At 49.3% G+C, this 24,990-nt stretch overlaps 1 protein-coding gene across 1 annotated transcript; it reads right to left on the reverse strand.

Moving 5' to 3' along the window:
- Positions 1-905: 905 nt before the first annotated feature.
- Positions 906-23,232, reverse strand: LOC129046015 (transmembrane emp24 domain-containing protein 11). The gene is made up of 5 exons (XM_064581806.1): positions 23,109-23,232; positions 7,448-7,548; positions 3,630-3,755; positions 2,772-2,918; positions 906-1,605 (listed from the first exon to the last, which is right to left on the reverse strand). The coding sequence occupies exons 1-5, from the start codon at positions 23,230-23,232 to the stop codon at positions 1,456-1,458; spliced, it is 648 nt and encodes a 215-aa protein (XP_064437876.1). The 3' UTR covers positions 906-1,455.
- Between the last annotated feature and the right edge of the window lie 1,758 nt (positions 23,233-24,990).

Here is a 24,990-nt window from a genome sequence, read left to right on the forward strand (position 1 = left end):
CCCTCGGTGACCCGTCTGCGGAGCAGTGTGGTCGTCTAGGCCGACATGGGCGCGCCGGGAAGGCGCGGAGCCGGGCGGTGCCCTTCCACGCCTCCGCGAGGCCGGGGGCGCGGGGGCGCGGAGATGAGCACGGGGAGACTGTGCGTGCACCCAGCACCCTGCGTGATGGGGGCGGGCAGGGCAGGGACACGGGGCGGACCCGAGAGGCCAGGGATCCTGGACAGACTGACATGGGGGAGCGGGGAGGACAGAGCAGACCCAGCAGGGCGGGCGGGTGGACTGGACTGGGCCAGGACGGGCCGTGGCGGCGGCCTGGGCCTGCGGTTTGCAGCCCTTGGTAGAGGTGGGCAGGGCCAGGCCGCAGTCACTGTAGCCCTGCCACGTGCGTGAAGGGCCTGACCCGGAGTTCCGGGTGTTCCCAGTCCGGGGCACTGGCCGCGTGGAGCTGGGGGACCCGCCATGTGCGTGAAGGGCTGGACCTGGGGTGGGGCTGGGGGGTCCCTGCCGGGACACTGACCTTGTGGAGCTGGGGGACCTGCCACGTGCGTGAAGGGCTGGACCTGGGGTGGGGCTGGGGGGTCCCTGTCCCGGAAACTGGCCGCGTGGAGCTGGGGGGGCGGGGGCTCCTGGTGCTGCTCTTGCCTCGTGCAGTGAGCGCGTCCTTATTTCAGAGTGAACAGCTAGAGAAAGCAGATGGAGGTGACATTTCACAGCGGCACTCCTCGGATGGCGCCCTCCATGGCTTGGGGAGCGGAGTTTCCATCCACATGCAGGTGCCTGCTGGGGCCCAAGTGAGAAAACCTGGTGCAGAGAAACCCGGGCCGTTTGCTTGTGTGGACAAGGGCGCCGTAGTGCAGGGAAGTAGAGAAAGGAGAGGTTCAGGATGGGTCTTGCCGAGAGGAATACAGTGGTGGGGAAAGGGTGTTCTCCCTTTGTCCAGTGTCCTAGCTGTGAATGTCATGTGACCACTGGGCCCTTGAAATGCGCTGGGCCAAACTGACCTGTGCTTTGAGTATAGCACATGCTTGGGGTTCTCAGACTTCGTATCGGAAAAGCAACATGAACTATCTCAGGAACCTTACTGTTTACGAATTAAGATGGTAATATTTTTGGTGTTTTGGGTTAAATACAGATCACTAGGGTTAATTTTACCCTTCTAAAAAAAACCTTTTTAATGTGGCAAGCAGAAAACGTAACATTTACATATGTAGCTTACATTTTATTTCTATGGGACGGTGCTGATCTACACCAAGCTAAAATAAGAACTGGATGATGTGCTTATTCAATCAAGCTCAAAGGCTACATAGTTAAAGTAATATTTTATCAGTGTAACATTATTTCAATCTCTAATTATCTTTGAAATGATAAAAGCAGTGCATGGTTATGAATGTATTTTGATTGGTTAACTCAAACATTATGTAAATTAGCAGGTAGTTGTTTGTCTTTATTAACATTTTAAACGAGTTTCTTAGCTATAAAGAAGTCTTTAAGGTATTTCATTTGGAAAATTCCGATTGAGATAAAGAATAATGTTTGTGCAAAAGCCCACCATAAAACATTGCTATTTGTATCTTCACTGATCATTCGAAAATTTTCTTCACGGTCCTATGTGGAAGAGAAATAGGCAGGTTTAGTTCCTTACAGTATTTAACTGTGAATTTGAGGGGAAGGTGCTGCTGTATGCTTTGAAGATATTTAATATTTTCCAGTTAATATACCAAAGTGCAGTATCTGATTTTCTAAGTCAGGGTATGTTGTTAGCTAAAGACAAGGATTAGGGATGCCTGGGTGGCTCAGACGTTAAGCGTCTGCCTTTGGCTCAGGTCATGACCCTGGGGTCCTGGGATAGAGCCCCACATCGGGCTCCCTGCTCAGCGGGAAGTCTGCTTCTCCCTCTCTCTCTGCTTGTGTGCTCTCTCTCGCTCTCTGACAAATAAGTAAATAAAATCTTTAAAAAAAATAAAAATAAGGATTAAGAATCAACCTTAAATAAAACATATTTTTGTATTTTGATGGAAAATAGATGCTATTTGATCTATTATCTTATTCATTTTATTTCTCACCATCAAGCAAGTGAATGTCAGCCAACAGTGATAGATTTTCAAGATTGGGGTCCTTACGGGTGCCTGGGTGGCTCAGTTGGTTAAGCGACTGCCTTCGGCTCAGGTCATGATCCTAGAGTCCCTGGATCGAGTCCCGCATCGGGCTCCCTGCTCGGCGGGGAGTCTGCTTCTCCCTCTGACCCTCCCCCCTCTCATGTGCTCTCTCTCATTCTCTCTCTCTCAAATAAATAAATAAAATCTTAAAAAAAAAAAAAGATTGGTGTCCTTACTTTACTTCAAGCTGGGCACTGTCCTCCTCTTATTTTCCAGGTAAGGAAACTGGAGTCTGGATTTGACCCCATGTCTGACCAGAGTCCACTGAGCACAGTGACCCGGGAAACACACAGTGTCACAAGAATAAAACTGATCTAGAAAATGGGCATACGGAGCCTCTTCATACATGTTGGGTGTGTTTGGGAGCATTTATTCGTTCTATTAAGCCCACACCCCAGAGGCCAATGAGCTGCAGTCCCCTTTCCTAGAGGAGCTCACAGTCTGGCAGATAGTGAAAGATTGTTCTTTCCCTTCACCCCGAGTGTCCCCACAGTGCTAGCTCAGAGAGAATGACCGAGGAACAGGCAGTTTATCCTTTCTGTGGTTTGGGGGCTTTGTCTCCAGAATTGTGTTCCCGGCAGGAAGAGATAAAATAAGCTGAATAGGCACACTGACCCTTTGATAGTTCTGTTCTTTGACTATTTGCTCGATTTGCTCAATTAGATGTTCCAGCTTAAAGCTAACTTCATTAACTTTGTCCTTCGCTTGAGCAATGGCTGCATCAAGGTTATGTCGTCCAACTCGAACCTCTAAGTGGATCCGCTGTACAAACAGGAAAAAGGAAGAAGCCTTCTTAAAACCGCTCCACTCTGCGTTTCCCTTGTTGTGTCCCCCAACTCCTCTCCTGCATCTCTCCACCCCCCCTTCAAGAGCAGGCCCCACTTTGTTCTCCATCTCTCACTGCCTGTCTACCCCCTGCCCTACTCAGCAGTCTTCCTATGTAATAATCATTAGTTGGTGACCCACGGTCCTGAGATAGTACTTAGACCCTCCTGAACGTCAAATCTACTACTAGGTAAATGCTTTTGGCACTGAAAGAATTTGATTACTTTTAGGAAAATTTTCTTTACATATGACTAAATTTCTGATCCTAAAGTACAGATTTTCTTCGTCTGCTCTCAGCCCGTTCAGAAAATAACCGATCACCATCTGCCGTATAAGAGTTTTATTTATTGGAATTCCATTGTTAATTTACCCTCCAGTCTTTGCTTGTTTTCAGGCCTGAGTAATCACAGTTCTTTTAACCTTCCCTCATGGTTCTTGTTTTTCAAGGCCTTTAATCAACGCTGTAGCTCTCCTTTGAACCCCTTCCAAGCTCTCCAGCTCCCTCTTTGGTTGCTGCACTGAGATCTGGGCACAGGACTTTAATAAGTTTCTAGCCAGTCCGGGTGTAATGGTTCTGCATACCAACGTCATGCCTGAATAGTGCTGATGCTCTGTTCATCAACAAGGACATGGGAGGCATATACTCACCAGCTTACTCCCACCAAACGACACAAGCCTCGTAGAATTAGATTCCAAGCAAATGATGTGTTCGCCAGGTGAATGTGAAGTAAAATAGAACCTTCCTTGTGGGCCATATAACTTGGACAATAATACCTAGGATTAAGGATTTCCAGAGTTTAAGTTTATTATTCTCTACTTTCCCTTCTTAAAAATAGATCTCCCCTGTTAGTTTAGTAAGAAGTGTGCAGTTCCTAAAGAAGAAATGGTCAATAAAAATGAAAAATATTTATCCTTGTTGGTAAAAACAACGTGCACGCGCACACGCGCACACACACACCCAGAGTAAGATAGCCCTTATTTACTATCAGATTGGCAAAGATTTAAATAAAAGTGTCCAGGGATGGTATTGAGAAATACTATTTCTAAACACTGATTTGGAAATGTAAGTTGAACAACCATTTGGAAAGCAGTTCAGCAATATGTATTAAAAATTAAACTGGATGTGACCATTGACTCAGTGATTCTACCTACAGGAACTTATTCTATGGAAATGCACAAGTAGACAAAATTATATGTAAAGTGATATTCAGTGTGGTGTTTTTTGTAATGGCAAAGTTGCATTCTTGGAATTACTTTAGTACCTTTTAGTAGGGGATTGACTAAATTTAGGCAAATCCAAATAAAGGAATGTTATGGGGCAAAGAAGAGACTATTGTACCCATATGTGTCCTGTACTAAAGATGTCCCCAATATCCTACACTACAGTAGTGTGTATAGGGCCCCATTTCTTATTAAAAAAATCATTTGTCAAGGTACAGGTGTGTGTGTGTGTTTCTATAAGTTTAGAAGAAGATTCTGAAGAATACACACAGAGTGGATCAAAAAACAAAACTCTGTTGTCTACAAGAAGCCCACTTGAAATAGAAAGACACATGTAGATTAAAAGTTAAGGGATGGAAAAAGATGTATATGCTAACTTTAACCTTACAAAAAAAGCCAGAATGCTCATATTAACGTCAGACACAGTAGACTTCAGATCAAGGAAGATTATCAGGGATAATCACATAATGGGGCATTACATAAAGACGAAGAGGTCAATTATCCAAGAAGACAAAACAATCCTTAATGGGTAAGCACCTAACAACCAAGCAAAATATATGAGGCAAAAACTGACAGGACTGCAGGAGGAGGAGGAGAGTCTGCTGTTGAAGCTGGGGTCTCTGACACCCCTCTGTCAGGAGCGGGCAGATCCAGCAGCAGGTCAGGAAGGACATCGCTGGACTCAGCAGCACCGTCAGTCACCTGCACATGGTGTTTGAGTACAGCCTGCTTCATCCAGCAACAGCAGAACACGCACGTTCTCAAGCTCACCTGGCGCACTCACCAAGACAGACCCCGTTCTGGCCACCAAGCACACCTTGACACATTTAAAATAGTAGAAACCCATCAACTGTATTTCAAAAAATAATAACGGTAACAGAAACCACACAAAGTCTGCTCTCAGAACACAATGGAGTTAAAGTAGAAGTCAATAACAAAGATCCCAAAATATGTCGAGATTAAGCACATTTCTAAATAACACATGGTTTGAGGAAGAAATCCTAAGAGATTTAAAAACATTTTGAACTACGAGGGGATTCTGGGAAGATGGTGAGGTAGGCAGCACCAGGAGTCTGTCTTCCCATCCAGACCACAATTACACTGTTAGAATCCGTCTGATGTAGCTATTTTGGAACTATGGAGTCTATTGAAGGCTTGCAATTTCCAGGGGAAGCCTCATGTGGTAAATTGTGGTTAACTTTGGTCGGTGTCGGCTCCGAGCACGGGAGCAGCTACCCAACCTCGTCCCCACCCCCAGCCAGGTGGCAGGCCGATGTGCGTGAGTTGCTGGACAACCTGCACGCAGCATGTGGAAGCCAGGGTGGGCAAAAAGGACCCTGTCCTCCAAATATGGAGGACCTTCATAATGGTCACACACAAGGGATCCTCCATAAGAATATTAGCAGATTTCGGGGTGCCTGGGTGGCTCAGTCGGTTAAGCATCTGACTCTTGATCTCAGTGCAGGTCTTGATCTCATCGTCATGAGATCAAGCCCTGCATTGGGCTCCATGCTGGGCATGGAGCCGCCTTAAAAAAAAAAAAAAAAAAGAATCACAGCAGACTTCTGATCAGAAACTTTGGAGACCAGAAGGCAGTGGGTTGGTACACTCAAAGGGCTAAAAGAAAAAAGGCCAAAAAACACAGGAAAAGATGCTCACCATCACTAATCATTAGGGAAATAATGGAATACAAAATGCATGTGTTTGTATGGTACGTATATGCTGTTACTGACTGCCCTGCCTACCCCACCAGCCATGTCTTTCCCTGGGGCTGTCAGTCACATGCCATAGGAATGGACATATGATCAAGGTGGGCAACTTAGAGTACCCCAGGCCCCCAGACACACTGACCCAAGTAAAAACAGAGGCCCTGTGGAGGTGCTGATAAGGACCGTAAAGGAGGATCTCGTAAGACATTTTGAAACTAGGGCTGTCTCTTGTTCTTCAAAATGGGGAGAGCTTTCTTGAAAATCAGCCCTATGGGGTGAGAATTTTGTCTCTCTTAGGTCAGGAAGAGGGTAGGGTATATATTAGGCTCACGTTTAATATTTGTTGAATGCAGAATAAATTAAAATATTTTTCCTCCCTTGTAGAAGGGGGTATTAGATCAGGCAATTATATTTTTGAAGAATGAACCTTCTCTGTCTTAAAAATAGTGACTGGGATGTTCTGTGACAGTTTTGAGCTCAACTAAAATTTGGATTCAGCGTTTAATAAGCCATGGAGACATTTCCAGATTGCTCATGAAAGAACAGAGGAGAATTAGGTTTTTGTATAACCAGGCAAAAAGCCCGAGAGGCAGGCTGTAGGGAGGGGAGGTAGCTACACGGACAGGCCCAGCAGAACCACCGTCAGGCAGGTGCTAGGTGCACCAGGAGAAGGTGCCATAGCAGCCAGGCTCAAGGGTCCCATCCATCCAGCTGGAGTGGAGTCTCTCCAGTGACCCCACTCCCAGTCTCCACAGGAGTGGAGGTGTCAGAATGTCTCCTGAGCTCGGATCAGGCAATCATCCAGTTTAACGAGAACAGGAACTTTGTATCCTCTCCTCCCCAGAGGAGATGCCTGTTCTGGTCTATGAGGTTTTGCTATCCATCCTTGCTGTCCCATGGGCACATCCCCAGGGCAGCTCTAAGTCCAAAGGGAAGTCGTTCTCACAACTGTGTTTGAGTGATTGGACTGAGCAAGTCAGGATCTTGAGCTGGCACGGTGGGGAACGGAGGTCACTGTTAACACCCACTGTACAGATGAGAAAACTGAGGACTGGAGCAGTCAACAACCTGCTGAAGATTGAGCTTGACAGTCTGCACTTTAACTTGGCTCTGACTCCAACATTCACATTCTCTCCACTGGATCCTGGTACCTCTTCTACTCCTGCTAACCCCCTAATGAGGAAGCGGCCAGGGAGACCCAACAGACCAAGGGGCTGCCACGGAGGAGGGGGGAGACTGTGGCCCAGCAAGACCAGCGAATCTCAGGATGATGAGCACGAGGCCCATCATTTACATTGTTCTGAAATATTTTATGTTAAGGTCTCTGCTCTTGAGCTAGACAATAGGCTCACTGAAGGCAGGCACTTTCCACGTCTCTGTGTAGTCCCTTTATTCAGGACTAGACACATTAAAAATTGTCAGTTCTGGTTAATGAGTGCTTATGCGGAGGTTTTTCTTAAAGTTTGAGGGGATACATGATATATGAATTTTAGCAAATTAAAAATTTTAGTAACAAAACATAAAAGAATATTTTACCTCATCATTGTAAGTTCTAACAGTCACAAACATTCCCAAGCCAGGAGCAGATTCAAGGAAATCTTGTCTGCGTATGTCCCATTGCTGTATCTTGAAAGTCACTGTTTCAAAAACGTAAGACATTTATTATAAAACAGGTGGAGGAAGTAGTTGCACATGATTACTGATAAATGAGTTTACTTTGTTCAAATTATCCAAATCACAAAATACTGTGAGCGTGGTGATGAGGTCACGTAGCCAAGTGGGAAGACCCCGGGGTAAAGGGGAAGGCGTGGGCTCTTGGTCCAGCCCTCACTGTTGCTCCCCTCTGACTGCACCACTCTGGACTCAGGTCCCTCGGAAAATGGGGATAATATGTATCCCTCCTAAGTCTCAGAGTTCCGAGGACTACTGAAAAACTAAAAAGCCTGTGAAAGCTTTCTATCTAGAATGTAAACTTCGTGTGGGTCAGGACTTTCGCAGTGTCGCCTGGCAGATCGTCTTTGGCTTCTTCCTCCTCTAACTCACCCACACGATTCCTTCCTAAGGCGTAGGTGTGTCCTGTCGAGTCCTTCCTATGCCTGCCTTCGGAGGCTCCTGCTAAAGTTGGCGTCGTCACCGAAAGAGCCTCCCACTTCCTCCTTTTAGTATATGGAAGCATCATATGGCTTAACTTGCCCCTTGAACCCTGCAAGGTACAATGGTAATGAAAAAAGAGTTCGTGTTTATTGAGAGCCATCGAGAAATAGCTAACGGTGCCCTGTGCGCGCCGGGTACCATACTGAGCACTTAACATGTCGTCCCACTGGTTCTTCATGTACTCCGAGGAGGTATTTTTATTCCTTCACCAAGTCAGTATGTAATGAGTTCCTTCCACGGCAAGAGCCCTGCTCTCGGAGCTGAGGACAGAAGTGAACAAAATAGATAGGCACTATCTTTGTTTCCATGGAGCTTTTGTACAGACAGCAAGGAAATAAGTATTTAATGTGGGAGATGTTAGGAATGCTGTGAGCGAAAGCAAGTGAAAGGGATAGGAGACTTTGAGTATTATATGGGGAAGTCAGTGAATGCTCCTCTGAAGTTTGAGCAAAGACCCAAAGGAACAGGGGAGGAAAATATGTATATGTTTTACACTAAGTATACTTACAAATATGTTTAAATTATATCTCTACATCACACTCAGTGCTAATGATTTGCCAAGCATTCTAAGGAATTTATACACATAGTCTGAATTTTCATGACAACACTATGTTAGTGATATTATACATTTTTAAAGATTTATTTATTTATTTTAAAGGGGGGAGGCAGGGGCAGAGGGAGAGAGAATCCCAAGCAGACTCTGCACTGAGCACGGAGCCCCACGTGGGGCTCGATCCCACAGCCCCAAGATCATGACCTGAGCCAAAACCGAGAATCCAACGTCCAACTGATTGGGCCACGAAGGCGCCCCAGTGATACTATTTTATGACAATTTTGCCTATGATGAAACCAAAAGATAGAAAAAGTAATTTGCTTAGGTCACACAGCTAGCAAGTGGCCGAGTCAAGATTCAATGCAGCAGGGTCAGGGCTTTCCCCTTTCTACCACACAATGCTGGCTCCTTCTGGGGAAAGATGGTTCCATGTGGGGTCGCATGCCAAGGTCCTGGGGCAGGAGCATGCCTGGGGACCCAAGGAACTGCGGAGTGGCTGCAGTGAGGAGCGCGGGGAGAGAATGGTGTGAGATGTGGTGGGAGCAGGCAGGGCCCGATCACGGAGGGCCTGCACCTTCATTGTAAGGGCCTGGGGAAGCGGTGGGTCGAGGGAGTGGAACGATGTGGCTTTCAGTCTGCAATATTGGTTGTGTGGGGACAAGCGTGCAGGATCCAGAATGGAATCACTCGGACCAGGCCCAAGTGGAGGAGGTTGTAAAGGGTGTTGTGTTCTGCATTATTGTCCTGACTTTACAGGTTGGAAACTGAATCCCGGATGACGTAGCTCGAGAGCTGTAGAGGCTGAATTAGCACCAGCTAGTCTGATCCAGAGCCCAGAGCCCCAGGTCCGGGGCCACGGGCCTCCCTGGAAGGCAAGGACACTAGTCGCTGACAGGGGCCTCAGACAGGAATGTCCCTGGGTGCTGACTGTAGGGCCGCCCCTACAAAGTGAGGCACTGGGGTTGGAAGCCCTACAGATCCCATTGCCTGGGAGGGGAGCATCGGCAGCAACCTCTCGGCCGGTCCTGTGCTTAGTCGAAGGCATCTTTGACTTGTACTGGCCCTTTGTCCCCGCAGTTTTTAACTGGTATTAATGTATGTTCTGTACTGACTCCTGATGGTCTTTTAAAAAGTATCACTTTTATAGTTCTCTGATTACAGATGCTTTACCTCTTTGGTTAGATTTATTCCTCGGTATCTTATGGTTTTGGGCGCAATCGTAAATGGGATCGACTCCTTAATTTCTCTTTCTTCTGTCTTGTTGTTGGTGCATAGGAATGCCACTGATTTCTGTGCACTGATTTTATATCCTGCCACTTTACTAAATTCCTGTATGAATTCTAGCGGTTTTGGGGTGGAGTCTTTTGGATTTTCCAAAAAAAGTATCATATCATCTGCAAAGAGTGAGAGTTTGACTTCTTCTTTGCCGATTCTGATGCCCTTTATTTCTTTTTTTGTCTGATTGCTGTGGCTAGGACTTCTAGTACTATGTTGAATAGCGGGAAGATACAAAGAAATGGAAGAACGTTCCATTCTCATGGATCAGAAGAACAAATATTGTGAAGATGTCAATGCTACCTAGAGCAATCTACACATTCAATGCAATCCCCATCAAAATACCATCCACTTTTTTCAAAGAAATGGAACAAATAATCCTCAAATTTGTATGGAACCAGGAAAGACCCCGAATAGCCAGAGGAATGTTGAAAAAGAAAAGCAAAGCTGTCATCATCAAGACAGTATGGTACGGCACAAAAACAGACACATAGATCAATGGAACAGAATAGAGAGCTCAGAAATGGACCCTCAACTCTATGGTCAACTAATCTTCAGCAAAGCAGGAATGTCCAATGGAAAAAAGACAGTCTCTCCAACAAATGGTGTTGGGAAAATTGGACAGCCACATGCAGAAGAATGAAACTGGACCATTTCCTTACACCACACACAAAAATAGACTCAAAATTGTTGAAAGACCTAACTGTGAGACAGCAGTCCATCAAAATCCTAAAGGAGAACACAGGCAGCAACCTCTTCGACCTCAGCCACAGCAACTTCTTCCTAGAAACATCAAACACAAGGGAAGCAAGGGCAAAAATGAACTATTGGGACCTCATCAAGATAAAAAGCTTTTGCACAGCAAAAGAAATAGTCAACAAAACCAAAAGACAACCGACAGAATGGGAGAAGATATTTGCAAATGACATAACAGATAAAGGGCTAGTATCCAAAATCTATAAAGAACTTATTAAACTCAACACCCAAAGAACAAATGATCCAATGAGGAAATGGGCAGAAGACATGAACAGACATTTTCCCAAAGAAGACATCCAAATGGCCAACAGACACATGAAAAAGTGCTCAACATTGCTTGGCATCAGGGAACTACAAATCAAAACCTCAATGAGATACCAGCTCACACCAGTCAGAATGACTAAAATTAACAAGTCAGGAAATGACAGATGTTGGCAGGGATGCGGAGAAAGGGGAACCCTCCTACACTGTTGGTGGGAATGCAAGCTGGTGCAGCCACTCTGGAAAACAGTATGGAGGTTCCTCAAAAAGTTGAAAATAGAGCTCCCCTATGACCCAGCAATTGCACTACTAGGTATTTACCCCAAAGATACACATGTAGTGATCCAAAGGGGCACCTGCACCCCAATGTTTATAGCAGCAATGTCCACAATAGCCAAACTGTGGAAAGAGCCAAGATGTCCATCGACAGGTGAATGGATAAAGAAGATGTGGTGTATATATACAATGGAATATTATGCAGCCATCAAAAATTTGAAATCTTGCCATTTGCTACAACATGGATGGAACTAGAGGGTATTATGCTAAGCGAAATAAGTCAATCTGAGAAAGACATGTATCATATGACCTCACTGATAAGAGGAATTCTTTTTTTTGTTAATTTTTAAAATTTATTTATTCATGAAAGTCAGAGAGAGAGAGAGAGGCAGAGGCAGAGGGAGAGAAGCAGGCTCCCCGCCTAGCAGGGAGCCTGATGCGGGACTCGATCCCAGGACCCTGGGATCATGACCTGAGCCAAAGGCAGACGCTTAACCATCTGAGCCACCCAGGTGCCCCGATATGAAGAATTCTTAATCTCAGGAAACAAACTGAGGGTTGCTGGAGTGGTGGGGGGTGGGAGGGATGGGGTGCCTGGGTGACAGACATTGGGGAGGGTATGTGCTATGGTGAGTGCTGTGAATTGTGCAAGACTGTTGAATCACAGACCTGTACCTCTGAAACAAATAATACATTATATGTTAAAAAAAAAAAAAAAAAGAAGAAGAAGAAGGTAGCAGGAGGGGAAGAATGAAGGGGGGAAATCGGAGGGGGAGACGAACCATGAGAGACGATGGACTCTGAAAAACAAACAGGGCTCTGGAGGGGAGGGGGGTGGGAGGATGGGTTAGCCTGGTGATGGGTATTAAAGAGGCCACGTTCTGCATGGAGCACTGGGTGTTATGCACAAACAATGAGTCATGGAACACTTCATCTAAAACTAATGATGTAACCTATGGTGATTAACATAACATAATAATAAAAAAATAAATAAAATTTAAAAAAAAAAGTACTGTTGACAGTTCTAGAGAAGATGGACTAAGTCCACTCCACCGCATGCCTCCTCTAATTACAATGTGTGAAACCCGAAGCCTCTGAAAGGTGTAAAAGGAGGCTGGCTGCGACCCTCAGGACTCAAAGCCGACTCAGCCCAACGCAGTGTTTCCCCCATGCGCCTCCCCTGCTTGCGTGCAGGGCACTCTGTGCCCGAACGTGAAGAATGGGAGGGAAGCTGCCTCCTCCAGCCCAGGGATCCACCTCAGGATCAGCCGGGGATCCGCCTCAGGACCTGTCCAAGGATCAGCATCAGGATCAGCCCAGGGATCCCCTCAGGACCGGCCCAGGATCGGCCTCGGGACCAGCCCAGGATCCACATCGGGATCGGCCCAGGGATCCGCCTCGGGATCGGCCCAGGGATCCGCCCCGGGATCGGCCCCGCTGAGGCCGCCTGCCCCACATGAGCCCTGTGGGGGAAGCTGCGCTGAGGGAAGGACAGGAGGAGCAGCACCCCTGCACTGCAGGATCGACGGGGCTCCAGGGAGGAGGGGGCTGGAGACCGGACCCTCCAGCCTGCTCTGCAGTCCCAGCGGCCTCCGAGGAGCCGGGCATGGAGCCTCGGAGGCTCGGAGGCTCGGAGGCTCCGAATGTGGTGTGAGTTCCCAGCCCGGCCATGGAAGAGAGTGTCTCAGAACTCAAGGCTCGGGACCTAAGAGCACAGCACCAGCTACTCCTGCCGAACCGCGCGTCGCTGCGGACAAACCGGGACGAACGCGCAGGGCTGTCGCCGAGCTAAGCAGAGGAGGAAGGGGGACAGGGAGGGCGCCCGAGGCACAAAGTCCACTCAGGTAAACTGAGCGGGAACTGCAGTAGCTTCTCATTGGCCGGGCTGTGACTGTCTCTCATTGGCCGGGCTGTGACTGTCTGTCGTTGGCCGGGCTGTGGCTGTCTCTCATTGGCCGGGCTGTGACTGTCTGTCGTTGGCCGGGCTGTGACTGTCTCTTGTTGGCCGGGCTGTGACTGTCCTTCATTGGCTGGGCTGTGACTGTCTCTCATTGGCCAGGCTGTGACTGTCCTTCATTGACCGGGCTGTGAATGTCTCTCATTGGCCGGGCTGTGACTGTCTCTCATTGGCCAGGCTGTGACTGTCCTTCATTGACCGGGCTGTGAATGTCTCTCATTGGCCGGGCTGTGACTGTCTCTCGTTGGCCGGGCTGTGACTGTCTCTCATTGGTCGTGTTGTGGCTGTCTCTCGTTGGCCGGGCTATGACTGTCTCTCGTTGGCCAGGCTATGACTGTCTCTCATTGGCCGGGCTGTGACTGTCTGTCGTTGGCCGGGCTATGGCTGTCTGTCGTTGGCCGGGCTGTGGCGGTCTCTCATTGGCCGGGCTGTGGCGGTCTCTCATTGGCCGGGCTGTGGCGGTCTCTCATTGGCCGGGCTGTGGCGGTCTCTCATTGGCCGGGTTGTGACGGTCTCTCGTTGGCCGGGCTGTGGCTGTCTCTCGTTGGCCGGGCTGTGACTGTCCTTCATTGGCCGGGCTGTGACTGTCCGTCGTTGGCCGGGCTGTGACTGTCTCTCGTTGGCCGGGCTGTGACTGTCTCTCGTTGGCCGGGCTGTGACTGTCTCTCGTTGGCCGGGCTGTGACTGTCTCTCGTTGGCCGGGCTGTGACTGTCTCTCGTTGGCCGGGCTCTGACTGTCTCTCGTTGGCCGGGCTGTGACTGTCTCTCGTTGGCCGGGCTGTGACTGTCTCTCGTTGGCCGGGCTGTGACGGTCTCTCGTTGGCCGGGCTGTGACGGTCTCTCGTTGGCCGGGCTGTGACGGTCTCTCGTTGGCCGGGCTGTGACTGTCTCTCGTTGGCCGGGCTGTGACGGTCTCTCGTTGGCCGGGCTGTGGCTGTCCTTCATTGGCTGGGCTGTGGCTGTCTCTCATTGGCCGGGCTGTGACTGTCTCTCGTTGGCCGGGCTGTGACTGTCTCTCGTTGGCCGGACTGTGACTGTCTCTCGTTGGCCGGGCTGTGGCAGTCTCTCGTTGGCCGGACTCTGACTGTCTCTCGTTGGCCGGGCTCTGACTGTGTCTCATTGGCCAGGCTGTGACTGTGTCTCATTGGCCGGGCTGTGACTGTCCTTCATTGGCCGGGCTGTGACTGTCTCTCGTTGTCCGGGCTGTGACTGTCTCTTGTTGGCCGGGCTGTGACTGTGTCTCATTGGCCAGGCTGTGACTGTGTCTCATTGGCCAGGCTGTGACTGTGTCTCATTGGCCAGGCTGTGACTGTCCTTCATTGGCCGGGCTGTGACTGTCTCTCGTTGTCCGGGCTGTGACTGTCTCTCGTTGGCCGGGCTCTGACTGTGTCTCATTGGCCAGGCTGTGACTGTGTCTCATTGGCCGGGCTGTGACTGTCCTTCATTGGCCGGGCTGTGACTGTCTCTCGTTGTCCGGGCTGTGACTGTCTCTTGTTGGCCGGGCTGTGACTGTCTGTCGTTGGCCGGGCTGTGACTGTCCTTCATTGGCCGGGCTGTGGCTGTCTCTCGTTGGCCGGGCTGTGGCTGTCTCTCGTTGGCCGGGCTGTGACTGTCTCTCATTGGCCGGGCTGTGACTGTCCTTCATTGGCCGGGCTGTGACTGTTTTTCGTTGGCCGGGCTGTGACTGTCTCTCGTTGGCCGGGCTGTGACTGTCCTTCATTGGCTGGGCTGTGGCTGTCTCTCATTGACCGGGCTGTGACTGTCTCTCATTGGCCGGGCTGTGACTGTCTCTCGTTGGCCGGGCTGTGACTGTCCTCCATTGGCCGGACTGTGACTGTCTCTCGTTGGCCGGGCTGTGGCAGTCTCTCGTTGGCCGGACTCTGACTGTCTCTCGTTGGCCGGACTCTGACTGTCTCTCGTTGGCCGGGCTCTGACTGTCTCTCGTTGGCCGGGCTGTGACTGTGTCTCATTGGCCGGGCTGTGACTGTCCTTCATTGGCCGGGCTGTGACTGTCTCTCGTTGGCCAGGCTGTGACTGTCTCTCGTTGGCCGGGCTGTGACTGTCTCTCGTTGGCCGGGCTGTGACTGTCTCTCGTTGGCCGGACTCTGACTGTCTCTCGTTGGCCGGGCTCTGACTGTCTCTCATTGGCCGGGATGTGACTGTCCTTCATTGGCCGGGCTGTGACTGTCTCTCATTGGCTGGGCTGTTGCTGGGGGAGGAGGAAACCTTCCTTCTTCCTGCTGGGATGGTAGAGTGGTAGCTAAGGTAATATCCAGGTGCAAGGTGCGTCTCTTCCTGTTGGGTCTGCGGTTGACCGGGAGTGGTAGGGCTGGAGCTCCCCCTGCCTGCCTCCAGACTCCATTCTAAAGGACAAAAAAATATATCTGGAAAGTGGAGAGAAACCCTGCATCACTGTCAGGGGAATGACAGTTTGAATGACAGCACAGTTCTCATCAGAAACATGGAGACCAGAAGGAAGTGGCACATGTTGACGAAAGAATTGTCACACTTTATCCACGAAAAGTATCCTTCAGAATGAAGGCAAAATATTCTTAGGTCAAGGAGAACTAAGAATTGTTCACTAGAACACCTGCTTTAAGATAATTGCTAAAGGGAGTTCTTCAAAGAAAATGATAAGGAAATTTGGAACACCAGGAATGAAGAGAAAATAATGGAAAGAGTAACTAGGGAAATGACAACAGAGCATTCTCTATTCTTAAAATTGTTTGACAGTTGAAAGCAAACAATATATATATAATATTGTCTTGGGCGCCTGGGTGGCTCAGCCATTAAGCATCTGCCTTCGGCTCAGGTCATGATCCCAGGGTCCTGGGATCGAGTCCCACATAGGGCTCCCTGCTCGGCGGGAAGCCTGCTTCTCCCTCTCCCACTCCCCCTGCTTGTGTTCCCTCTCTCACTGTGTCTCTCTCTGTCAATCAAATAAAATCTTTAAATATATATATATAAAATATTGTCTGATGTGGTTCTCAAAGTATGTAGAGATTATATTTAAGACAACTATATTATAAGGGGTGAGGAGGGCAAAGGCACATGGCCGTAGGTTTCTACATTCCTCTTGAAATGACAAATATGGATCCTTGTAGACTGTGATAAGTATGTGTATCATATTGTAATCCCTAGAGCAACCACTAATAAAAACTATACAAAGATATATAGTGAAAAATACTATAGATAAAGCAAAAATGGGATATTACAAAACATTCAAGTGACCCACAGGAAGCTAGAAAATGGAAAATGGGAACAAAAAGCAGAGGGAGCAAAAAGAAAAAAAATAATAAAATAGCAGATCTAAATCCTGACAATATACATGTAATAATTACATTACATGTAAATGGTCTAAACAGAGATTAGGCAAAGATTGTCCGAGTTGATTTTTTTAATGAACAACTCTTATGTAGTGTACAAGAAAGTCACTTTGGATATAAAAAAGTTAAAAGTAAAAGGATAAAAAAGGCATACCATTCTGGTGTTAATAAAAGAAGGCTTGAGGGTGCCTGGGTGGCTCAGTTGGTTGAGCAACTGCCTTCGGCTCAGGTCATGATCCTGGAGTCCCGGGATCGAGTCCCGCATCGGGCTCCCTGCTCGGCAGGGAGTCTGCTTCTCCCTCTGACCCTCCTCCCTCTCATGCTCTCTGTCTCTCATTCTCTCTGTCTCAAATAAATAAATAAAATCTTTAAAAAAAATTAAAAATAAAAGAAGGCTTGAGTGGTTCTATAAGTATCAGAGAAAGTAGACTTCAGAGCAATGAAAATTACCAAGGACAAAGAGTGACATTACATAATGATAAAGGGGTCCTTTCACTCAGAAGACAACCATCGTAAAGGCATAAACAGTTTGAAAACACATGAAGTAAAACAACTGAAAGGAAAAGTAGACAAATGCACAATTGTGGTCAGTAATGGAGGGAAAACCAGCCGACAGGTAGAAGGGCTGAGCACCCCAACCGGCAGGACCGACCTGACATCACAGAGCACGCCCCCCAAGAGTGGAATCTACGTTTCCTTTCCAGGACATAATGGAACGTTCACCAACTCGAGCAAGAAAGCCCCCAACCTGATCAGGCCCCTTTGCTGAAGCAGCTGAATGTTCTGGAAGGAGCACAAGACCAGGCGGGAGGACCACTTTGCAAATGTTTGGCCACCTGGAAATCTCAGTTTCCTGTGTTTCCCATCCTGTGAAACACGCCAGATCTTCCTCCTGGCCCGCTTCCAGCACCCTCCCGCCGCCTCTCCTATGGGAATGGTCAGCATCTCGGTCTTTGCACCGCCAACTGCCCTAACCCCTCTGCATCGCTCCCTTGGCACCCTGCCTCTTGCTGGGGTGGTGGGGGCGCCCCCCCCCATTCCTCTGGGACTTTCCTCTTGTTGCTGTCCCCACACTTGCCCATACTGGACTATTCTTGTCAGCATGCTGGGTCTTCTAGCAGCCGGGCAGTCCCCTTGTCTGCACTCTGTGAGGGGCTAGAGCTCAGGGGGCACTGCATTCCTCTCTCGTGGGCCTCTTGGGCCCGACAAGAAGCTGAGGGCAGGGCTTGGCTCAGTAAGGTTTTGTGAATGAGTGAGTGTCCCACAGGACATGTTCAACGGAGATTTTGAATGAATGAGTGCCAATCGGGCCCATTGTTAAAACGCCAGTGTTCCTGGCATAGTGCCTTGAGTTATCAGAATGAGTGAGAGTGGTTTCTGCTTGCTTTTCCATTTTCTGCTGGCCCTGAGCATGCCCCCCTGCAGCCCCCCGCAGCCCCAGAGGCCGGAGGGGAGGGAAGGCGGGAGGTGTCATGGCCCGGGGCTGCCACCAGATGGCAGCAGAGAAGCACCGCTCACCAGGAGCCGCCGAGGGACTGGTCACCGCGTGGGGACGAGCACTTCCAGAGGGGACAGGCTGCCTTGTCCTGCTTCTCACCACGCGTCCTCCTGGCTAGGAGCAGGGACACTCGGGCAAGGCCCTGCCTTGAGCTGCGCTTCACGGTCCCCTTGGATCAAGCCCGGGTAGTAATGGTCTCTTAGCATGTGAAGAGTCCGTGTTTAATGCAGAACTTAGCGGGTCGTGTCCTAAGCGCTGTGTAAGCACTTGATCAATGATTTCTGACCTTATTATTGGGCTTTTCATGTGCAGTGTCTTCCCTCAGCTCCCACGGAACCCTACAACCCTGTGACGTGGGGAGAATGATACCCATGCGTACCAGTGAGGAGCCTGAGGCTGAAGGCGCTGAACGGCTTATCGGAAACCATCAGCTAATAAAAGGCCAAGCCAGGGTTAAAACTCAGCTTGATTTCCAAATCGAGGGCCTTGGCCCCCTCACCTCAAACTACAGCACTCACCCCATGGTCTTGGAGTGTGCTTGCGTGTGCGTGCGTGTTAAAGCCCAGATGTGGTTCGTGCGGCATCTCCTCGGGCTTGGCTCTGTGCCCTCCCCCCGAGCCTCCCAGGCGCCCTCCGTGGCTGTTTCTCTCAGCGGGTCCTGGTCGGGAGCTGCCGGGTGCCAGGCAGGCGCGGGCACATGCCTCTCCTGGTCTCCCGGGGACCTGGAGCACATCGGGTCAGGCACTCAGCCCTGACCCGTGACCCCTGATGTGGTCGTGCATTCCGCCCCAGACTGAGTCCTTGGGGCTGGGACCGGGGACCACTGGGTTGGTTTCAGACAAGTAAAATGCATTTTAGTAAAATCTTAGTAAGTAAAAATCCCCTCTAGAGGTTTTTGGTATTCAGGATTATCCTTTAGTCTCTTTCCTATAAGTACACATTACCTATCTTACAAAAAGTGAAATCACACTGTTATGTACTATCTGTAACCTGATTTTTCCACCCAGTTTTTTGCGACCACCTTTCTATGTGCTTAAACACTCTTCTGTAACCTCAAGTCTAGTGTATTCCGAGAGCTGAAGAAAGACTGTCCAGTGCTGAGCCCAGAGCTTTGCCGTCAGCATTTGAGGCGTGAGCAAAGGAATGAAGGCACACAGGTGGTGCTCAAAAGCCGAATCGTCTGGTTGACCCCCAGCGCCCTCAGCAGTGGTTACGAATGTAGAGCGATGTGTTCCGGAACGCTCCAGGGGAACGCTCCCGAGGACCCTCTGTTTCCCTACACACCTGTGAACCGTTCGGAGATTCCGTGTCGAGGGAGCACGGCGAGGTGGGGTGTGGCAGACGGGAGGCGCACACGCATGTCCCACGCCCATCATCAGAGTGTAGCTCAACCCCAGGACCACAGGACCGCCCTGCTCGAGACATCCTCGCATCCCGACCGCCCCCACTCACCGCCTGCCTCCCGAAGGCAACGGGCCCGGGCCTTGCGAGGACAGAGGCGTCTTGTGTCTGCAAAGCTCGCCTCAGCCCCTCCCGCCAGCGTGTGTGGGCCGTTGTGGGCATGCGGACCTCGCGCTGTGCGGCCACTCGCAGGCCGCTGTGGGCAGAGGCGACTCCTTTACGTTCGTCTGTTGACGGGCGTCTGAGCCACGTCCGGTCTCTGGCCGTTGCTGATCATGCCACCGTGAGGATTTTGAGGCACGTGGACACACGTCTGCATCTCTGTCGCGAGTTTCCTGTGCTCACCTGGACCACGGGGAGACGGGTACTAGTGGGGAAATCCGTGGCCTGGTGTGTGAGGGCCCTGGTCGGCTTCCACACGATTTGGGGGCTGCGGCATCTCCTTGGGCTTGGCTCTGTGCCCTCCCCCCGAGCCGTGAAGTCGAGTACCTTCCCATCTACTTCCCGGCAGCTTGGGTCTCCTCCCTTAAGAAGTGTCCGTTGGTCCTTGCCCGTCTTTCTGTCCCACGAGCGCAAGCTCGTCCTCCATGCCGGTTTGCGGTTTTCGGCGTGCAGGTCGTGCACATCGTTGCCCTTACATTTATTCTTGGGTACTTGTCGCTCTGTCACTGGGAGAAATGATTACAAGGGCAGGCATTTCTCCGGAACTGGTGTTGGTGGGAACTGTGGGTGTTTGCAAAGCCCTTGCGGCAAGGCAAGGTGTCAAGTGAAATTATAACAGTCTGGGGGCAGAAGCACATTTCCTCGACCAGGAGAAACAGCCACCACGATCCGTGTGCATGCAGCCACGAGGACGCTGTCGCCGCCCCACTCTGGACCCTCCGCGCCCCTTTCCCAGCTGCTTGCGTGCCCCGGGCTCTGCTGCGACCTGTGAGTGCCGAGAAGCGCCTTGTGCAGGGGAGCAGGGGGTGGGGAGGGACCGTGAGCCTTAGAGACCCCTGCCCAGTGGGTGGTGTGGGACGACACCTGCCAGGAGGTGGGACACACCACGGGGGACATCTTATCCATTGTTTCAATGTTCTAAAAATCATGGTAAAATACATGTAACAAAATGTAACATTTTAGCCACTTTTTAGGTGCCCAGCTCAGTAGCATCCGATGTGTTCACACAGGGGTGCCACCATCACGACCGTCGCTCTCCAGACGTCTCCATCCTCTGAAGCAGAAACTGTCCCCGTTTAAGCAGTGCCCCTCCCTGGCACCTGGTCCCCTCTGCTCTACTTTTGGCTTATTGAATCCAGCTCGCCTCGGGGGCCTCACACGCGTGGAGCCGCGCAGGGCTGGTCCTTCTGTGGCCGACATGGTTCGGCAGGCATGATGCCTTTCGGGCTCACCCCTTTGGGGCAAGTATCAGAATATCATTGTTACTTATTTCATTCCTTCTTGTGACTAAATCACATTCCATTGTGTGGATACCGCATTCCGTCTCTCCGTCCATCTGCTGACGGACACTTGGGAGCCTCCGCGCTCGGCTGTTGTGGATGGTGCTGCAGTGACCATGGGGGGTGCCTGCCCCCGACAGCCTGCCATCGCTCCTGTGGGTGTCTCCTCAGCGATGGAAGAGCAGAGTCGTATGTCTGCGGTATTACCGTAAGTTCCTCGCTCCCCTCCCCGCCCTGGCTCAGCCTGACCCTGGGCTTCACCTGAAATGTCACCTGGCCTGGCTACTTTCCCTCTGTCTCCTAAGAGCATCTCCCCACTAGAATCCTTGGCTCAGGGTCGGCTTCCGAGGGTGCCTGAGCTGAGACACCCCTGAGGAGTGGTGTGGTCTCCCATGAAGACAAGGGTGGATGGGACGCCTGGGGGGCTCGGTGGGTTGGGCATCTGCCTTCGGCTCAGGTCATGATCCCAGGGTCCCGGGGTCGAGTCCCGAGTTGGGCTCTCTGCTCAGTGGGAAGACAGCTTCTCCCTCTCCCTCTGCCACTCCCCCCACTCAAGCTCTCTCTCTTTCTCTCTGTCAAATAAATAGATAAAAATCTTTAAAAACAAAAACAAAAAACAAGACAAGGTTGGAGCTGCTCTAGTGGACGAATGAGATTGATCTGTAACTTGGTGATGCCCTCCTCTTCTCCTGTCTCCTGTTTCTAACAAGGTCTGTACTCTGAAGAAAAAACAGAAACCCTGGGTACTTTGGCACAGTGAATCAAATCCAGGGACCTTTTGAGCAGGACCATCCAGGAGCAAAATTTCATTGGTTCCGAATTCTAATCATTTTCTTTCTGATGAGCAGTCTCCCACATTATGGTCACTGTGCTCCCTGGCACATTGCTCTTCCCCTCGGTGCTTGCCTCTTACAAACTACCAACAGCCTTGTTTGAAGAACGTCTCCAAGGACCAGCAAGCGGTGGTTTAAAGCTCATCAGAACAGCTGCCCCCACCAAGTTCCCTCCCTCTCCTCTTATCTCTCCCCCAGAAAGGCCGCACTCCCTTTTTCCATTCTTGACAATCTAGATTATTATTATATTACCAGCAGCCACAGAGCTACTCACCCAAGAGTCACACGTCCCCTGGGATGAGAGAGCTGGGGTCAGGGGGCATGAGCCAACACTCAGACTATGTCCTGTGTGTCTGGCTGCATTCTAAGAGCTTTGCAAATATTAATTCCATCATCATCATGACAAGAGGAAGCAGGTATCATTATTATTTTTATCCCATTTGACAAATGAAGCGAGAGGTTCAGTAGCTTGCCCAAGGGCACAGGGTTCTTAGGCCGCCCTGCTCGCACCGCAGCAGCCCTGGGCGTCCCCACACCACCCTTTGCCCATTCTGCTCCTCCCCAGCCCGGCCTCACACTGCCGTCTCTGGCTTTGGCGCCACGATTCTCTGTATGCGTTTGAAGTTCAGCGGGATGGGTCCATATTCTCTGCCATAAAACACCCAAGCGTAATGGCTAAGACAAATGGAGAGGAGAACCTGGCACTAGTCAATGTAAGTTAGAATTGGACGTAAAAATACACAATCGGCTCTTACGGAGAATACTACTAGATTTAGATTCTGCTGTTTTTTCCTCTTTTGTATTGAAATCAGGGAATTTGATGTCAATTGGATTTGAACATTAAACATACTGTATTTGCCATACAATTCTGAAACCCATGGGCACCTGTTTCTTTCTCAGGAGGCCAGTTAAGCTCAGCCACGTGGAGATGTGCTTGGTGGCAGTGTGGGAAATGTGCAGAAGTCACTGGGCCGATAGCCGGATTCACGGGGCCTTCGCTTAGAAAGCAGTCTCGGTTCTGCACATGTGTGCACGTCCAGCACTACTCGCTGCCAGGCGGGCGCGTGGGGCTGCAGAGGCTGAGGCTCAGAGACACTTCAACATTTGCTGTTTCGCACGGTTGCACTGGACCAGGCCGGAGACATCACTTATCTTTTGAGAATTCAACCCTAATTAGCATGATTAATGGTATCAGAAATTCTTTCACTTAAGGAAAGCTGACAACCAGAAAAACAAATCAGGCTTGGATTCTGTGGTGTTGTATCTTTGTTTGCCGGTTTATGAATTAATGCAATTCACTCCAAAGGCTATTTCCATGTTAGGTTCGCATAACTCGACAAACCGTCTCAAGAGGAAACCATACAGCGTGAAACTCACCACCGAGTGATATATACACCAAGAAATTAGCGTCGTACCATAAAATGACATACTGAGTTCAACATTCAATGGAGCACGTCGTACATACCTGTTATCAGTGTGTCTCTTGGAATGTCTTCCATGATGCATTTCTCCTCTCGTTCCCCTACATGGAAATAAAAAGCAGTTGAAAGTGAAAAATGAAAACTTAAGACAAATGTTAACGTTTGCATCTCTGCTGCTTTAGCCACTCCTCATAGCACTTTCCTCGAAATGGATCAATTACAAGTGGTACTGCCCATGGAGTGCTTGCAGCTCATTGGATAATTCTGCAAATTGATTTCTGTGAGAAGGGCCATATGGTGGCAACACATAGGCAGGTGACTGCCGCAAATCCCAGGGAACAAGATAAAAAGGTGTCTGAACCTTGGGGCCTTTCCAAGCGCAGTGACGTCAAAGTTTCTTCTGATCTCTTATTTTTTAAGGATTTTGAAGAGAAGCCCTAAGTACCGAGCCCAGCATGTGCCCAGCACCGGCCCGCGCTGTGCCATCCTGACCCAACCAAGTTGGCCATTCTGTGGTTGTTTCTACTCTTTGGCAGGAGGTGAGGGAGGAGGAAGTGAGCATCGGGCCAGGGGGTGAGAACCAAGGACAAGGGTGCAGGGGAGGGGAGGTCAGTGTGGACTAGGAAGAGGTGGGAGCCCCAGTTTAACAGAGGCCTCACCACAGATGAGACTCTAAGTCTGTTTTCTTGCAAAAAGGAGGAAGTTGAAATCACCAAGTGTGGTCCCATAGGTCCTTCCAGCTCTGTCATACAATGATTTCTTTTTAAACCTTTTATTTTGAAATATTTATAGACTCAGAAAAAGTTGCAAAAATAGTAGAGAGTTCCCCTGTACCCATCACCCAGCTCCCCACCCCCTTGGTGACGCCTTACGGAGCTCAGGGGGTAGTAACTGCATCCTGGAAACTGGGAATTTGACATGTCAAGAGCACAGGGAACTGGACCACAGAGCTCACATGGATTTCACACTCTTTCTTTAAAAATATGGGTGCACTGTCAAGTGGATGCTTCAGCAAGTAATTATGAACACTCTTGAGACAAGCGGGGAAATGGAGAAATACAGCATCATGGTTTGGGGTAAAAAATTGGCATTCTATGCCCTGGGATGTTTCACTGAACTGTATTTTATTTTTTTTACTTTCATTTTTACTTTTTACAGGAGCCCGAAGCATATTAAATTAAAGAAATCTGTGTGTAATGTGAGTAACTCAGTTTGTTGAGCATCTGACTCTTGATCTCAGCTCAGGTCTTGATCTCAGGGTTGTGAGTTCAAGCCCCACCTTGGGCTCTGCGCTGGGCATGGAGCCTACTTAAAAAAAGGCAAAAAATAAAAAACAAAAATAAATTTTAAAAAATTAAAGAAATGTGATGCGAAAACGGAAGGCAGTGGGTGGCCAAATGGGTGGGGAAGATACTTTGGAATAGGAGAGACTTTCTTATTCGATTATGGGTAGGAGTGACTTTGGCATGTGGAAGGGTCATTTCTTGAAATACTTCTCCTTTTTATTTTTTAGTCACCTTTGAGTTCTTAGTGTTAGCATCCTGATTCTGAGTGTTTCTAGCAATTTTTAGAATTTATTGAAAAAACAGCATTTCTATTAAAAGTCTATGTTCAGCCTCAGAGATATCTTTCCATTGTTTCTTCCTGTAACACCATCTTTTTTCATTTTGTTTCATTTTTATTTTTTCATCACAAGTGCCCTCCTTAATCCCCACTACCTATTTCCCCCATGCCCCCCACCAACCTCCACTATGGTGACCGTCAGTGTGTTCTCTATAGTTAAAAGTCTGTTTCTTGGTTTGTCACTCTCTTTTTTTTCCCTTTTGCTTATTTGTTTGGTTTCTTAAATTCCACATATGCATGAAATCATATGATATTTGTCTTTCTCTGGCTGACTTATTTCACTTAGCATCATTACTCTCTAGC

Source organism: Mirounga angustirostris, unplaced genomic scaffold, assembly GCF_029215605.1.
Source record: "Mirounga angustirostris isolate CCGP_5_RB_7025 unplaced genomic scaffold, mMirAng1.0.hap1 SCAF_2, whole genome shotgun sequence".
NCBI classification, from domain to species: domain Eukaryota; kingdom Metazoa; phylum Chordata; class Mammalia; order Carnivora; family Phocidae; genus Mirounga; species Mirounga angustirostris.